The following is an 18,295-nucleotide window of genomic DNA, read 5'->3' on the forward strand; positions in this document are numbered from 1 at the left end:
GGGTGGGTTCCAAACCTGGCTGCAGGCCACATACATCTATCTCAACACTAAGCGCACAGTTATTCATTATGTCACCACCTGTTTCCAGGTCTTACACGTACATTCTGTTTACCAGGGAGACATGAAATTAGATATGAGATATTTTTACAGTGAGCCATACTGCTGCTGACATGATATTCGATAGAGATAAATTATTTATCTTAAGGAACCATCTACCTTGCCTTGCCATCCCCTCAGTGTCTAATAAACCTATCGGTGTTAAATAGTGCATGGGTAGTTTGATACAGCTGTGGGCCTTACATTGGTTTTCCTGCGGCAGCGGGAAAGGTTTAAATAGAGGGAGACCCGCAGGTCTTTGAACCCTTTGAGCTCCTCTCCTTGTCCCTCACGAGGTAGCTTCCTCAGGGCGTACTGGTAACGCTGGCCTGCCTCCTTCATACGTCCCTTCTGAGACGAGGAGGAAACGGACCGAAAGGAGAAAGAAAGGCGATTTTTGATAACTAAGCGAGAAAATAAAACAGCTCGTTTGAAGTCTGTTAAAATGAAAAGGCTGCAAGGTTTAGCACAGCCTTACAACACACTCGATGACATTGACCATAACTTACCTTGTAAAGCAGGTTCCCTTCCTCCATCAGCTTCTGCAGCAGGATGAGGAGAATGTCTGGTTTGGAGGAAGCCATAGCCCACGTAGCGTGTCCTGATGGAAAGGTACAAATATTTATCTTTCTATAATCTGTCTCGCCTTGTCTCGTTCACCTTGTGTCTTACATAAATCACGTACCTGATCGATCATGTGGAGCCGTTCTGTAGCCTTTCGGTTGACGGAGACAGAGAGAGGGGAAGGGGGGAGTTAGAGAAGTCGATGTAAAACTGCAGGTGCAGCAGAATAGAGAGTAACAGTATACTGTATGGAAGTAAAATAGGAAAATATGAAGTAATATAAATGCAGAGCGTGCAAATGCAAAACTATAGCACATAATACAAATCTACCCAAGAATGCTGAGTCTTCATTGATTGGTTGAAGTCAGATACAAATATGATACACTCTGAGTAGCGAGTTTAGCCAGGGAGGTGTTGATTCAACTTTATGCTCATTTTAGAGGCACTGAAGTTTATGAAGCTATTTAATTGTGTTATATAACACAACTGTCTTTGGAACAATTTGCTTTGGAAATACAATTCCTAGAGGCAGGGTTTTCTGCAAGGCTGTTGTGGTAAGCATGGTGTTTATACCCATCTTGGATCCTTTCTTCAGCAGCGAGGCCACCAGGGCCGGGTTCTGGCAGCCGGTCGGCCGGTCTGAACCTCTGGTGCTGTTGTTGTCGGGTCTCTCCAGCACCGCTCCATTATCCACGAGGCAATGCACCTGGCCATGAATAAACTAACATGTTATATTTATATTCAAAGGTAAGATTCGACAAATTAAAAAGATGTTGGAGGTTTCTTGGTCTCTTGGTTGCATACTACATTGACAAACATTAGCAACAAAGCTGTTGCCCCTTTATATCTGGATTTTGATCAGTGTCTTGCTGTTCAATAGATTACATGAATGAGCTGAAATGCTCAGATTGAAGTTTTTTACTCCACATAAACTGTGATTGCAAATTGACGTCCTCATAATTATTATTTATTTCATTTGTCTAAAGTAGCTTAAAATGTGTTTTTGTTAGTCAATCACTTATTGTACTTTGCTAAACATCTTTTGAACAGAATGTTTTGTAATTGATTTACACTTCTCCACCAAGGTCTATTAACTGCATCCCAACCACGGGATGAAAAGAACATTTAGAAAAATTTGGGGAGAGACTATTTACAATCAATACAAATGAAAGTATTAAAACAAAGACAGATCTCTATGTTTTATATCCATTACAAACATGGTGCCGTCTAAACAAGAGTATGAAACCCACTGTATCTGCATCCCCGTTAAGGGCAGCTAGGTCAAGAGGAGTCCGTCCCTGTCTGTCTGGCTGATTCAGGTCTGTGCCGGCCTCCACCAGAAGCTGCACGGCACCTTTCTGGCCCTTCAGACAGGCCCAGCTAAGTGCAGTCAGCCCCTCCTGGTCAGCAGAGGACAGAGAGGCACCTGGGACCACAAACAATACAAATATTGTCCCGCTGTTTGTATACACTCGGTAAACATATTGAGATATTGATGGCGAAGGCGGGGGCTCTCACCCTTTGACAGCAGGAGTTCAATGGTGCTCAGGTGGCCCTCGGAGGCAGCCAGCATCAGTGCAGTGCGGCCCTGCTTGTCATTGACATTAATATCTGCACCTTGTTTCAGCAGCAACTCTGCAACCTGAGAAAAGGAGGAAAATGAGTCAAAAAATGACAAAAAAAAGGAGTGAACTGGTTAAATGAAGAACACCATGTGTCAGTGACCACACTCCTCCTCACCTGTGTGTGTCCATGTTTGGTGGCACTAAGCAGCGGGACCATCCCCCTGCGGTTGGGGATCTCCAAGCCTGGCTCCTGCTCCAGGAGGAAGGAACACAGCTCCATCCTCCCTCTTCCTGCTGCCGCGCTCAGCGCTGACAGAGGGTCGGCATAGAGATGAGACGACGAGGCGGAGAAGAATATGTAATTGACACATTTAGGAGAGAAGTAGAAGCAGGAGTGAGAAACCGAGAAAAACAGCGCTGTTTATTTCCATAATCTCTTTGAGTCTAAAACAGGTCTTCAGCCTCCTTGTGTTATATGAACTTTAACACTTTGCTAAAGAATAGTTTTATTATTTTCTGTTTAAATACAAATCAAGGTATCTGACAAGTACAATAGATCAGAATTGCTCAAAGCCACCTGCGCTCTCTCTTTCTTATTCCCCCTCTTCCAACAACAAAAAGGTAACAACATACAAATACTGCTTATAACTGCAGTTGTACCCTCCTTAACCAGCCAGTGTAACTATGATAAACGATGGGCATCTGGTCCTTTTTTTAGTATGCGAGCCCTTCAGCTAATTGAGCAGCTGGGGATGGAGGCAAGGTATTGATGCCATTTTCTAACCTCTAAGTACCATTGATAAATGACATCATCTTTCATGTGAACACATGCTTCAGTGAACAAATCGATTGTGTAATAACAGCTTTAAAAAGAAGTTATCGTCATAGGCTCTATGAGACAAACAAAGAACAACAAAAAAAAAACTGTTTTGTTTAAGGTGACTTTGTGCAGCTACACATCGTAGTAACGAGGTTAGTGAAGCTGCTGCTTTAACTACACACACTGAACCAGTGAAATCATGTTTATTAAAGATAATATTAAAAAGCTGTGATACACTGTGTGCGCTACTGTCTGGGTAATTTTATCCCCAGAAAAAGTACAAATCCTTGCTTAAGTAATCAGACTTTAACATGTGTCCTTGACTGGTTAGTTTGTCTGTGCAAATGGACTATAATAACTGGAATGATACTAACACTAAACATTAACATGAAACAGAGCCCTAGCACTGTACATGCAAAGGTGAATGTTTCAGATCAGCTATTTCATGCTCTCAGTTCTCCAATCTCAGCACTGGAGGGGACTGTGTAATAGAATTATACTCTAATGGTGCTGCAGGCAGAGATACAGGCTTCATCCGACATGCTTTCAGGAAATGGACCTAACAGAATTTTGCAAGCTGCACTATCGCATCTGCGATAGAGGTAAAAGTATTACAATTGAATAACAGCTGATTTTTAGAGGCTTCAAATGTGGCTGGAAAAGATGTTCTTTATGATAAACGTGATGCTCCATTTCTGCCCAAAACAAAAAAATATTTTGCAATCAAATAAACTATTTGATATCAACCAGAGCATCGGAAAATTATAATACTGAAACTAGTAAGTGGGTATCTAGTGCTCCAGTCACGAGCTCCCTGTGCATCCATACACAGGTACATATAATCATTGCACAGAGCTAGAATGTGGCTAAAATCTAACCCTAGATCCTTTGAGCATGACTCTAGAACCACAGTGATGGACAGAAAGAGAAGAGAAAGCTAAATTTATCTGACTGATAGGAGACATGTACCCGTTTCTCCCCAGAGAGAGTCGTGAGCGTCCATCTGCACTGCCAGCTGTTCATCTTTCAAGTCCAGCAGGCTCTTCACCACCTGCAGGAAAACACAATTTTACAGTCCTCTGTAATGCGGGCTTGCTGTGTAGAAAGAAAACCAAAGCACCCACGAACCTTGACCACAACAAACGCCAAACTGCATAATAAATCTTCAACGTCAGGCAAGGACAGGCACCATGCTCTACACGAAAAAACAATTTCCGGAGTGTTAAAAATGTTTTTGTCACTGGGACCTTGAGCGGATGCGTACCTGCATGTGTCCCACACTAGCTGCAGCTGTAACCGCCTGCTGTGCTGCCTGTGCTTTCCCAGTCACAGTCTCGTTGCTGTGGTACTGCTGTGGTTCAGTGGCGGTCTCTGCTCCCCAATCCTGGCCCAGCAAGATGTTGATGATTTCTACATGGCCCTTCAGCCCGGCATGGACCAGTGCACACTGGCCACTCTTATCGGCATGGCCCACCTGGCACACAGGGGTACACATAAGGACTTACAACGCTGGTACTGGCCACTGCCTCTAATACGCTGGCCTAGATCAGGCCTGTTTATGTCATCCGTCTCCCAGAATAGATCCTGAAACTGTGGTGAATGTAAAACCAGGGCTGTTCAGGATATCACGGGTGTAAACGTACTGAGAGGCTGAGTGTTCTGTCACAGATTTCAATCTGATTTATCTGTGGTAATTATGCTGGTCACGCCCTCCAAATCCACATTTGTCTTTGCACAGGAATTACACTGACCTTGGCCCCTTTCTTGCAGAGCAGGCTCACGATGTCGGCGTGTCCTGCGGCGGCGGCCAGACAGAGTGGCGTCAAGCCGCTGTCAGTGGTCCCGTCTACAGGAGCGCTCATTTCGAGCAGCAGAGCCACCATCTCCACGTGCCCCAGGTGGGCATGGACGGCTAGAATGGGGGCGTGCCCTACCACCTCTGTACACCAGGTCACGCTAGCACCGCCTAGCATCAACAGACGACTTACCTGCAGGATGAAAAAGATGAAAAGCATGTCTGTGTCTGTATATAACAGCAACTCTTAACTTTTTGGTGTACTGTCTGTACTGTAGAGAGCAGATTAACAGTGACGAGTGTGAGACCTATGAACAGAATAGTCATTCATACACATTCTCTCATTGGTCTAGTGAAATAACAATTAACTTATAATAATCCCTATTTTTCTGGGGCCCACCTGAAGCCCCCTAAAAACCCCCCTCAACATACCCTAGGAGTCCCTGGACCCAAGGCTGACAACCACCCGTATGTAGGATTGTATTTTTGGGTGCATGAGTGTTTTCTTCAATGTGGAGCAGGTGTATGTCACCTTGATGTTGGGTGTATATAGGTTCCTCAGGGAGGCCAGCGCAGCGGACAGACTGTCTGTGCTGCAGTTCACCCACATGGCCTGAAGAACGCTGGAGGACACACCTGTCTTCTTGCTCAGACCCTGTGAGTGTGTGAGAGAGACACAGACAGATAGAGAGAGAGAGAGAGAGAGAGAATGGAGAGATTATGCTTGCTCAGATGAAATCTGTGGTGCACAATTTGAATTGTGTCCCAGGAGTAAAGCAGTATGCACAGAGTGCGAGTCATGCATGCAAACAGTGAAATATTCACTGTACCGTGGGCGCTGATATATACAAGTAGTGCAAATGTGTGTGGGTGATGGTAGGGACAGTTCACTCTTATTTGTGTACGTCTTACGGTGTTTGTGTGCAATATTACTCAATAAAGAGAGGGTCTTGTTTACATGAAGCCTTTGGGAATCGAGGAGATCAGGAAGGAGTTTGGTACAACTAATTCCAGTTGTAAACCCACGTAACGAGTTGTGTACATAGTATCACAGCTCCTGTTACCTTGAATATGTGAGCTTTGAGGATGTGGTGTCCCAGTTCCATCGTCTGCTGCCGGTTCAGCTTCCCCTCCTGCCTGGAGAACATGAAGGCCAGGAGAGCGTGGCCACTCCTGCAGACATGTGTACAGCGCTTATTTATCAGAAAATAACTTCTACTCCAATAAATATTTGTATTCAGAAGTGACTTTTGGTACGATCTTTTCTTTTAAGGATGTTTTGCTAGACGACCTTAGACTTTCATTCTCACCGAGGGTCACAGAGGAAGTCTGTGCTCTCTCCATCTGATCTCCAGACCAGCCACTCTCTGAAGGAGGGATGACACAGCATCCGTGTGCCATCCCTGCGTCTCACCTACAAGATGCAAATGATACAGAATTTTTTTTTTTTCTCCACAATATAAAAGGTACAATTCATTGACATGATGGATTGTTTCTTATTGTCCCTAAGGCCTTTAGCTAGAGACTACCTCTAAATCACGAGGTGTAAACAGAAACTTTGCACTTCATAGCCAAACAAAGCAAACATTAGCATTGAATCAGCTTGAATCACTCGCAAAGAGTCTTACCATGAATCCAGCCAGACTGTCTAATCTCAGCTGAAAGTCCTTCCATTCCAGCTCCCCCCTCACACTGCCTGCATTCAGCGCCCTGAACATTTGTTCATCAGTCAGCGGGTGCAGAGACGCTAGTGCCACATTTAGCACCGGAAGTACCCGTTCAAAGACCTCTTTATCCGGAAAGCTCACACGACACATCAGCAGGTACACCTAACAGATATTCACAAGTTAGCACATGTTGTTATTGACGCTGTCAGACTGTAAAGATTGGCATTTTTCCAACAGAGACTGCAAGTTGTATACAAAAGCAATTATTTTTGTACACAAAAATGCAACATAAAAGCAAGTTGGCATGTCAGTATGTTCTGTATTCAGACAGCACTGAGCTAGATCGTGCCAACATGAATCATAGCAATAACATCAATGGAAAGAAATAAGAGCGAAGATAAATGTACAATATACAAGTACATAAATTCATTGGAGTAATCATTCCAGACATTTCATCATTATTCTGGAAATCTGGATCATTTTGAATTCATCTTTTAAACTAGATTGAATGATTAATTCTAATAAATGGTCTGTATTGTACTTCTGCACAAGTTGTCTCCACCACCTGGGCCTGCACATCTTTAGCGCGCCTTTATGCAAACTATTCCACATCCATTGATGTGTCCAATCATTAAATCAAATCATATCAAGGCCTTTTGTGTGTATAATAACACTTGCTCATCTGTTGTCCTATTTTACACTGGTGATTATGTAAGATTAAAATGCCCCTGTCATTTACTTTAGTCACTGAGGACTATTTTTGGCACTTTGTATGAAGTCTTTGATCCCGTCATTTTTATCTTTTATTGATCAAAGTAGCATGTGAGTTCACTTTTTCTCTTTTGTGAAAAACATGCCTGAACAATGGTTGTCGCCTGTGTATCTTGTCTGGGGATTTTATGGACATTGATTGCTCGGGCCTCAGGCGAGATGCCATTTCGCGGTAGACAGCTCACAGGGATGAGTGACAAGTGTTAAGTGTTAGACTGTGAACTTGACCAGATGAGGAGAAGGAAGGCAGGTCCAAAAATATACTCAATGTAAATGCATCTCTTTAGCTCGGGAGGATTAAACACTGTAGTTAGATGGTAGGAGAACTGATAACTTAATGAAACACACGTTTCTCCACATCTGTAGTTCACGAACCTTTATTTAAATATCTTTGTTTAAAATAATTTCCTCATTACATTTAGTTATTTCAACCCTATTTTGACTGTTTATCCATTCTTTTTTAAGCTAACTATTTTAACCATTTATCCATCAATTTTCAGCACTATTTTGAGTGTTTTTTTAAAGCTGACTATTCCAATGTTTTATTACTATTCTATTCATTCATTACTTCAGCTGACTATTTCAACTTTATCCAAAATGTTTTAGCTTACATTAACTATTTCAACCGTGTGTTCATAACTCTGCTGTTTTTATTTTATCATTTCATTGAATTACCCTTAACTTTTAGCTACCTGTATCAACTGTTTATTAATAATTCTAGTTCTCTATTTCAACCATTTGTCAATTACATTTGGCTACCTGCACAAGTACCCCTGAGGTACTTGTACCCCTTGTTTGTTGGGAGTCAATGCTCTAGGTGTCTGACCTCTGACAGGGAGACAGGCACCACCAGGTAGTTTCCTCCTTTCAGAGCCAGGTGGCCCTTGTGAAACAGATCTAGGGTCAGCTGAAGGTAGAGGATGGAGCCGTGGCTACGTGTGGACAGGTGGCTGCTGAACTTGCTGAGGAGCAGCTGATCAGGGGCCGATCCCGTTGGTGTGGTCACGTTAGCTGCGATCTGGGAACTGCTGCTGACCCTGTGATGGATGTAGTCACTCAGGTCAGCCCCCAGGTCACTGCTGTCTGGCAGGATGTCCAGAGAGATGCCAGAGAAGGGAAGAAGGGTAGTGATTTCCTGCAGGAGAAGAAAACAGATAAATTATGGGTGCTTGTTGGTGAAAGCAGACACCACACACAGAAACAGGCAGCTCCATGTTTAAAGAATAGTAGGCAGCATGTCTTTGGTGCATTAGCTAAGGACAAATTAAAAGCACCAAAATCAGGACCAATTCCTCAGATGCTGTTGCCTCTGACTCACACAGAGCCATGGGATACAGTACAGTAAATAGTGTGACAATGACTCAAGCTCTAACATTGCTCACAGGCATCTCTCAGAGTCACATTTCATCTCCTCTCTTGCCATCCTCAACTGCTCAACACCGGCCAAAACCAGCTATGACTGATAAAAAAATCTGTGTTATTGCACTTTAGTTCCTCATTAAAAAAGACTGACATTTTGGTTCAACAACGAGCAATTGACTTGTGGTTGTGGACCATTTAACCCTCTCCCAACGGCTTATAAAACAGGTTGTTATTCAAGAGTATACACTTCCTGTGAAATCGTTGGTAAAGAGAGAAAGGCTGAATAATAATCCAATCAGGAAGCGATGGTGCTGGGAGGGTGGGATAATAGCCGTACTCTTCATCTTTAAATTTCGTATTTAATGCTTGCTGACTTCAAATGTATCATGAAGAAAATGACCCCAAATGTGTTTTGTGTATTCCCAAACGCTAATCAAATTATGTAACCGGCTGGCTGGCTGGCTGTCAAGCTTCAGACTCCCAGCAAACTCCCAGTAGTATTACCATCCATTCAGGGTGTAATCCATGCAGCATTTGGAGGCTTGGCTTTGGCGTTGGACAGATGCGTCCGCTGTTTGGTGGGATTACCAACCAGATTGAGAAAATACATCTGAGTAGAGAGAGCGGTGATGCCAAAAGCCACAATGTCTATACCATGGCAGTAAATGCACATCATCGAACGACACAGTGGGGACAGGGAGCTATAAAAAAAAAAGAGGCCGGTATTGGGATTACCTCTGTAATTTGGCTAATGTGAGGCAAGGTGAAAGTTAAGGGGTCAGTTCACCTAAAATACAAAATCCTATTATCTCACTCTGCTTAGCTCCAATGATATCTAGCCATTTATTTCTATTTGCTCAGGTTTTGAGATTTCTGCCAACATCCTATAAAGTGTCCAGTGCTCACTTGGCATAAAGGCTCTAGTGGGAGCTGGAAGGACAATAACAAGCGGTGCAATAGAGTTTTGCACACCAGTGGCTACATCCTGATACAACAGAGATGGATGGAATTTAATTTGTGGCATTTAAAAATCACATTTAAATAATAACAACATATTTTTCCTCCTTTTAATCCACACTCACTGTCAACAGCTGCGACAGGCAAGATTGTTTTTTTTTTTCGTAGGAAGCAGTTCCAATGAAAGTTGAGGGCTAGATGCGTGACAAGAGAAGTGAGGAAATGTTCATTGTGATTCGGATGAACCGACCCTTTGAAACAGGTGTGCTGTGGTTTTATAGATCACTATAACGCTGTAATGTTAATAATCTCACTCACCACCAGGCCTGTCCTGACTGTGACCACCAATTTAAGCCAGTGGGGAAATTTGGAGATTATTTTGGTGATGAAAGTGGCAATGGTGTCCCCATAGTCTGGTTTATGGAATTCTGCCTCATTAAGACTGTCAACCAATATGATGTAGTCCTCCTCTGGAAGCCTGCGCTCTGAGTACATAGAAAGCATAAGATAGAGAAAAGAAGAGGTTGAAGCATATGAAAAGACCAAATAGGTTACATTAGACTTGTGAAGAGCACATAATAACAACAAAGAAAGAACAAAGAAAGATGGTATGATAGTTTTATCCAAAGCCTTTCATGGCTAAAAACGGGTGCATCTTTGTTTTCCAGCACAGGATATGTTGAGAAAAGCACCAACTGCTGATATTGATTATACTCTGCTGAAAGGGGCCAGAGGCCATTGTTGTTTATTAGCTCAAAACAGGACATATCCATCATGTGTCACATCATCTAAGCTGTCAATGCATCCCTGCAAGCCTGTGAGGACTCAGACACTCAAGCACAAGGGCTCTCCATTTTTTTTTTTCCTAACCTGCTTAATAGTGATGGAGTAGACAAAACACTCCTCAGCAAAGACTGTGGAGGGCCTGGCCTTGATAACACATCAATCTAGCTGACTGACTGACTGTATCATGAGAAACTGAACTGGCTAATATGCCCGTAACATTCACAGCCTCCCCAGAGTTTGTTGTGACCTTGAAATCCTGTGGGATGCTGATGATTCACCGGGGCAAAAATAACACTCATGATTTCCTTATGTAAATGACCGAACATCTGTTTCACACTCTACGGTGTTTCAAATCATTGACCTTAACTAGTGAAAATAATCTATGGGCCCATCATGGAGTCATTAATGGGCTATTTCACACAGGAGATGGCAGCAGGCTTCCTAATTGCAGGGTAAGGGAAGCTGACAGTTTTCCACCTTAAAACTGAAACGATTTTAAAATTTAAAAAGGTCTTTAAAATTGAATATCACATTTATCTTAAAGTGCATGTGTGTGGAGACTTCATTACCCTTGCGCAGGCTGGCTATGGGCTCGAGGACACCCTTTCGGAAGGCAGCAATGGGGTCTTGAACGCAGGATCGCAGGCTGAGTGTGTTTTGTAGGTGAGGCTCTTGCACCAGCAGCTCCCTGTAGGGGGCGAGCTGTGGCGCTCGGGCCAACAGGGCGGCGACACTGTGCACAAACTCCGGCACCAGGCAGGTGTAGGTGTTGTCGGCCTGGCAGAAATGGTAGGCTACCACCTGACAGGACAAAGAAGCAGGTGAAAAACTGAAAGAAAATTACGATTGTAACACAAAGCTGCTTTCTGTATCTCCTCATGTCAGAAAAACAAGTATTCAGGCCTCGATAGAAGCGGCGTAACTGTTGACGGTCTGAGTGGAAATAGAACAAGAAATTCGAACAGCGGAAAAGTTAGAATTGGGCCATCATGCATCAGAAACTGGAGGTGGTGTATCTATATTCATGTGGTGAGGAACCCCACATGAATATAAAGTTGGTGAAGTGTCTATAAAAAAACCTGAGAAAGCTATTGAAACAAAATCTGAAAAGCTCTGTTGGCCATGTTGCACGCACTTCAGCTTGTCAATTTCCATCTACAATTACCAAGGACAAACCTTGCGCAATGTCTGAATATTGAATTTAAAACCATTTACACCTCTGTGCTTTTAGCCTCTAGCCTATTTCTTTACATTTTCGCAAATCTGTGTCATGAAAAGCCATTCTGCTTCGGTTACGGCTGTTCCAAAAAGCAACCACCTGAATTACTTTAATACTGAAGTCTGAATCTGATGAACGTGAGCCAACATCTAAAGTTATAATGAGCACCTTTTTTCTGTGAATTCTATGCAAATTTATTGATGTTTATCCTCAATAAAGTTAATGGATATCTTTATGGATATCTTGCCACTGTAAAGAGTGAGGTCAGCTGATTGTAGCCGTGTGTGTGTGTTTATGTGTTTCTCTGAGAAGAAGCGATGTGGTGTTGGTGTTTGGTAAATTCTCTATTGTCTATTGGGTAAAATATCAGTAGGGGACGAGGGGAACAAATACTACTGAACAAATTCAGATGCTGTTTGTGCAGTATCTGATCAGAGCACTTCATCTGCTCGTATCTCTAGAAGAAAGACATAAAAAGGAGAAAAACAATCTCTAAAACTAATATCCCAGAATATAAAAGCAATAATAGTTACCATAAAATAACACCAAGATATAAACGCAGAAATGTGAAGTATGACAACGAGACGAGAGCTTCGTCCAACAAATAACTACAGAATGTCTCTAAAACACATTCAAGTGGAGACGTGTTGGTTAAATTCAGGCATTAAGTTGAATAGTAAACAGAGAAATGAAACATATCACTACCAGTAAGGGTGATGTTGTGCAATAATCGCAATATTATGCCAAAGCAGAAAGTACAAAAACATTTAGATAAATCTGTCTGTCTCACTGGTAGATTGATAAAAGCCATCTGTAAACTGTAAGTGCATTTTTGTTGCAGAAAAACAGACATCTTCAACAGCATTCACACATGGATTTATGCGGCTCAGCTGGGTCCCAGCCTAGACCACGAGTGGTCCACATATAATGTTATCAATGATTTTACTCTTGAGCCTCACCATCACATGTAGTCTCACTAGTTCCCATGGAAACTCTTATTGAGGCCAGGCTAGTAAATTTAGAAGCTTCCATGTCATCTACGTGATGCAATCAGCAGCATGTTGTACGTGTGCCCGAAAAAGGAGAGAGGAACACCAAACCTCACGTCACAAATGTGCAGGCCCACGGCTCTTTAAAATAAGGGAACAAAGCTGATGTGTGTTTATCTCTTTGAATTGATCCCTCCTCAGTCTTTTGTGAGGGCTTGTAAAAATCATAGGTCCCTACAGTACTGTTTATATCCCTGTATTATATTACTGCACACACAAATCTGGTGAGACAATGAATGAAGTGAATGAAGAAAATCCAGGGTTATCAAAACAAGTGGCTCAATCTAAGGCCATTCCTGTAATGTAAATACAATTTCCTCCTTTTGTCTGTTATAGCAGTAGGTGAGTCAGCAGTCTGCTCAGGATCAGGATAAATAACTAGAACTATACAGATGTGTGTGTACGTGTGGTAGTGTGGCTATGTGTGTGTACTCTTTGTATCTTTGTGGGGACTTTTTTTTTTTTAATCTTTAACTTTGGGCTTAGCATTAGAATGAGGTTTAAGTTACATTATTAGTCATGGGGAAGGTAAGGCATGTAGAGCTAAAAGTTAAAGGACTAGTTCAACATTTTGATAAATGTGCTTATTTGCATTCTAGCAGAGAGTTCAGATCTGATCATTAAATATGCAGCTTATGCTAGTGGTTGGTTATCTTAGCTTAGTGTAAAGACTGGAAACGGGGGAAGCAGCTGGCCTGGCTCTGTCCACCGAGCTATTGTTTCAGGGTTAGGCTTAGGTAGGGAGGGAATTTTGCAGTTTGAGTGTCCCTCACAAGTATAGAAATACAAATGTGTGTGTGCTTGCGTGCTTTGAGGTACCTTGGCAGCTAGGCATCTGACAGCCTCCTTCCTCTGTGCTGTACTATCGCTTGTTCCTGCAGCAGCACTCTGGTTGGGCTGGGAATCGGCTGGCTGTTTGGAGGCTGCTTTTCCCTGCCTATCCCCACCTGAGCAGAGCACAAAGCATCAACAACAAACACAAAGCTGCCATTTACACACGTTAGAAGTCGTCTCTGGTGGAAAGCAAAGTAATGTCAGGAGTGAAGTCTATGAAGAAACACAATTAAACTGCTGCAATTAATTAGTGCATCTGTAAGGAAGACTAGAAACTATGTCATTAAGCAAAACCATGTTAGAAGGCAACAAGAATGATAAGTCTGAATTCCTGCACACCTCATGCTATACCATCTGTAAAACTTAAATCAAAATGACAACATACAGTACAGATCTCAATAAATAATGCAATGATGCTGAAAGATGAACGGCACTGTATTCCTCTTGAACACTATTTCAGTTTTGCTTTTGTCGGCCCTGTTTTACCCTCAGCCTCTTTAGTTTAACAACACTCCATATTGCACTGCAAGAAAAGACTGCAATATGCATCTCTAAAACCTGTATTTATGGGCGTTGTTGTATTTACAACTCCAGGTGTGTCATGTTTTATTCAAAAAACAAAAGTCACCAGCACGCGACAGCATGCAACATGCATTTATAGTGCAATGTGCAAAACCTGGTTGCACGAGAGGGTTTTTTCTCCAGACAAAAGAACAGTTCCAGTGCCACTCATGGAAAAAAACAACAATCTCAGTCCCCTTACACAACTGCAATCAGCAGAGAAACCTCAGGGGAGAACTTGAAAGAGGAGTGCGTGACCCAGTTACCAACTCCTTTCCAAAAAAAGTGATATTTCCTCCAATATCATACAAGAATCTGACTTTACTGGAGCACACTGGAGAATGTATGAATTCAACTTCTTACACTGATGCTTTGAGATGCACACAAAAACAAATGACTCTGCTCTGAATAAAGATAGGAGTCATACATTTAGGGGAGGAGCCGGGGCTGTGAGGGATGCTGGGACCTCCCTGTGGCGTGCGCATGCCATGACAGCTGAGCGTCACCAGCCGCCATATGATGGCAGTCTTGCCGGATCCTGCGTTACCCACAATGACAGCACCGCGTCCCTCACAGCTGCTCGATTTTCTCAGGACCTCCTCCAGACGTGTGAAGAGCCAATCCCGGCCAACAAAAGGTGTGTCTGCGGTGATGCCGGGGACTTCAAACAGCAGCGGTTTAAGCATAATGTCAGCTTGTTTGAATGGCACCAATCTCCCTGGAGGGATAGGAGAGAGTAAAAGCTTTATAAGAATGTATAGCTATATGTAATTTAAGCATTAGCGTTGGTGAATTGCATGGATGTTTCACACAGATCTGCACATGTTTCTGCACCAAGCTGCATTTACAGACCGATTTCAGCCACAAAATACCTTTGGAGTCTTCATTTGTGCGTCCAGCTGTGTTGTGTTTACGAACAGAGCTCCTGTGTCCAGCAGCCCTTTGGTTGTCCAGATAACTCAAATCCTCCAGGCGAGTGGAGCTGGTTGCTGTGAAGAGAGAGCGAGTGGAGAACGGATTGAGGGTGTGAGAGAGATGCAGAAAAAATGTGCAAAGATACACATGCATACCACACAAGTGTCAAATTCATTGCTCGAGTCAATTATTGTATCCATGGAGACGTGAGACATAAACAGTTGTTGCTCTCGATGATAAATGCTTGATGACCTTGAGGAGAGAGGAGAGAGGGATAGAAAACAACTCATCTCACATCTTGCGAGCTCAAGCTGAACTGGGTCTGAAATGACCAAATGTTTCATACTGTCTCACACGTCAGGACACCAAATTTGTGATAATCACTGGAAACTCATCACTGGCTGTAATGTAAAAATGTATTGGCTGTCAATAACAGAATTACGCACATTCTTCTAATGACCGAATAAGACACATAAAACTAAACTTGATAGATAAAATAAAGAACAGAAGGGCAAGAAACCAAAAGAAGGAGTTGTTTACTCCCACATTCGCCTATCCTGCCACCCACTCCCACTACAGTTTGAGCTTACAGGTCAGCAAGGCTTACTTTCTGCACATTTTAAGACATTTAGCAAAGTCTTTCGTCCAGCCTGTTGTGAAAAATAAAGAAATATCCTCTGCGTAATCTGCTGGTTCTTATATTTGGTGTTCTGCAGAAACAAATAATCTATTTCTGCTGTAGCATATCATTCTGCAGCAAAACACAGAGGTGCAAGAAATAAAACGCCCTATGCACTGAAATGCAATCCAATACAGTCCTGGAATAAATACAATTTGATATTTGTTAAACATTACAAGTTTGTAATGTTGACAGTGTGATGTAGAGGCGTTGATTTAACACTGTCAGTTTTGAGCCTGTTGTTTCTGGACAAAATATTGTTTAATATCTTTTGAGCAAAATGTGTTGTAGATCAAATGTTTCTTTATATTGCAGTTCAGTACAACATGACTACAACTAACAGTCTAAAAACAGTACATAGGCCATTAGTAATAATAGCACTTGGAAAAAACTGAATATTTTAAGTAAGGCTGAATTAGTTTCAGGGCTTATTAAATGCATTGCATGACATTGTTTTTTTTGTTTGTTTTTGTTTTGGCAGTTTTTGCCTTTATTTAATAGTTGCCAGGATTTACCTGGGAGACAAAACAGAGATGGACATGAAAAGCTACAAAAAAATTATTATTATTATTATTCACACCCCAGAAACATGTCAGAATGCCAGAGAAAGTTGGATTTTTCTGCAGTAAATATAGTTTCATTTATGAAGATACCTCCTCAGATTGAAGCTCCTAGAGAAAACTATAATTCTTGGTCAACTGCTCATCTGTCTCGACCTCTGTTCTAGTTTAGTCTTAAGCTTCCCCTAATTCTCTTTTTCTCTCTCTTAATGGAAGGGAATCTAATCCAACTGGTTTATGAATCCAGGCATGGCAGAGAACCAGCTAACTAGATTATAGTCGGCCGGAAGTGTCAGTGCTTATTGGGACGTCTTGGGTATTTGCTCTTATGTATATCAATGGGTTGTGTGTAACGAAGGATACATCTACATTCTAGTAAATACAATTTGTATTAAGATATATGGCATTACTGTCAAAAAGACTGGAAAAGATGCAAAAATGATTCTGACAGATAAACTATTGTTATTTTAAGAGTTTGTTCTGAATGACAAATCACAGACCTGGCCATTTCATTCATTCATTGCCGTAATATATAAAAAAAAAAAAAAAAACTCTGTAAAATCTGAAAATCTGGCATTACTGCCGCCTCTAATCCCGTCAGAGTGGGATAAAAAAAAAAAAAAAAAAAGGCCTGAGTCATGTTGCACTCATCTATAAAATGCTGTAGATAAACCAATCAAACAGGCAGCAGACAAGAAAGTGAAGCCCCTGGACAGATGATGAGCTCACATAACTATAATCATGTACTATACATGTTAAATGCAGTCATGGGTAATCTCAGAGCATCTGAGGAAGCTGAACCACATCTCTGAGCTGTTATGGGCTTAAAGCAGCAATTAAGGTCGCAGCCTGAAGACGCTGGCCAGCAACGTCCTTAAGCGTCCAGCATCTCGACAAATCATTAAATCACTCTAAACTCAGACGCGAGCCACACAACATGGATTGTGCTTTTCTTGTAACCAACATTTCATGTTTACTACCTGTCTTCTTTATTTACAACAGCGAGGAAGACATGCTGAACTTCCCTTATGGAAAAGCTAAAGGATACATACAGTTCCACCACGCTTTTAGCACAGCAGATAAGATCATATTCTGATAAATCTGGCATCCCATTATCCTGCATCTGAGTGAGATTGTGGGTGAAAGCTACTGAAACCAAATTCTAATTTACAGGGTTGTTAAGAGCACATGGAACCTGCTCTGTGGGTTATACCCAGTGGACAAAGAGGGAACACCTTGGAACACTGAGCACACAAAACAGGTAGGTTTCAAACAGGTAGAGGAGGCCTTTTAGGACAAAGGACATTTAGGAAATTACCACAATTGTCAAGCAAGAGCTGAAGTGGAGGGCTGAGGACTGAAAGAACATCTACAGTGAGAGGATGAAGAACAGTCTGCAGCAAAACAGTGTGAAGGAGGTGTGGAGTGGGATGAGAAAGACTGCTGACTAAAGACAGCCAGGCCAAATGGCTGAGTGGACCGAGGATACAGTTAAACATGTTTTCAGCCGGTTTGACACAGGGACACCAGGACAGCTCACCCCTCCATCCTTGACAGTCCGCGCTGACGGGACCCTATTCACCACCACCTATCCCACACTCACTGCCCACATTTATGTCTGCTGCTGAGAGCAGTGCAGCTGATTACCCTACAACCCCTGGAGATGCTTCATCCCTTTAAAAGGTCAACCCCAAAGTCCTGGCCCGACCCCCCAGCATCCCTGATAGCATCAGCCCCAGAACAATTAAATCACGAGCAACCCATCTAACTCTGATTATACAGATTCTTTTCAACCCTAAAGGAATAGTTCAACACTTTGGGAAATACCCATATTCGCTCTCTGGAGCATATGGGTTAAATGAGAAGATCCATATCACCCCTTTACCTTTCTTTTTAAAGTAAGGCTGGAGAACAGAAAGTGGAAAAAGAGGGAAAAGCCAAGGGCAGCAAAATCTGGCTAGCAGGAGCTCACTAATTAACTAACTAATTAATTATGGTTATATATCATTTGTCTAATCTGTGCAAAAACTTAAGTGTAAAACCTACAATTTACCTTATTACGAGGGTTATGTGCCAGACTATTTGGCTGGGATCA

At 42.3% G+C, this 18,295-nt stretch overlaps 1 protein-coding gene across 1 annotated transcript in view; it reads right to left on the reverse strand.

Annotated features, from left to right (window-relative positions):
- The window catches only part of LOC139202372 (protein TANC1-like), a 32,139-nt gene that overhangs the window by 2,932 nt on the left and 10,912 nt on the right, over positions 1–18,295 (reverse strand). Inside the window, exons 7-26 of the mRNA XM_070831832.1 lie at positions 14,919–15,035; positions 14,474–14,764; positions 13,471–13,598; positions 10,953–11,184; positions 9,916–10,082; positions 8,105–8,413; positions 6,469–6,669; positions 6,151–6,254; positions 5,905–6,013; positions 5,373–5,495; positions 4,797–5,033; positions 4,310–4,519; positions 4,015–4,096; positions 2,401–2,534; positions 2,179–2,302; positions 1,911–2,086; positions 1,234–1,366; positions 782–811; positions 606–697; positions 301–447 (exon numbers count right to left, since the gene is read on the reverse strand). Of these exons, the coding sequence (XP_070687933.1) occupies positions 301–447; positions 606–697; positions 782–811; positions 1,234–1,366; positions 1,911–2,086; positions 2,179–2,302; positions 2,401–2,534; positions 4,015–4,096; positions 4,310–4,519; positions 4,797–5,033; positions 5,373–5,495; positions 5,905–6,013; positions 6,151–6,254; positions 6,469–6,669; positions 8,105–8,413; positions 9,916–10,082; positions 10,953–11,184; positions 13,471–13,598; positions 14,474–14,764; positions 14,919–15,035 (3,146 nt within the window). The remainder of the gene's footprint in view (positions 1–300; positions 448–605; positions 698–781; positions 812–1,233; positions 1,367–1,910; positions 2,087–2,178; positions 2,303–2,400; positions 2,535–4,014; positions 4,097–4,309; positions 4,520–4,796; positions 5,034–5,372; positions 5,496–5,904; positions 6,014–6,150; positions 6,255–6,468; positions 6,670–8,104; positions 8,414–9,915; positions 10,083–10,952; positions 11,185–13,470; positions 13,599–14,473; positions 14,765–14,918; positions 15,036–18,295) is intronic.

This window comes from Pempheris klunzingeri, chromosome 1 (assembly GCF_042242105.1).
Source record: "Pempheris klunzingeri isolate RE-2024b chromosome 1, fPemKlu1.hap1, whole genome shotgun sequence".
NCBI classification, from domain to species: Eukaryota; Metazoa; Chordata; class Actinopteri; order Acropomatiformes; family Pempheridae; genus Pempheris; species Pempheris klunzingeri.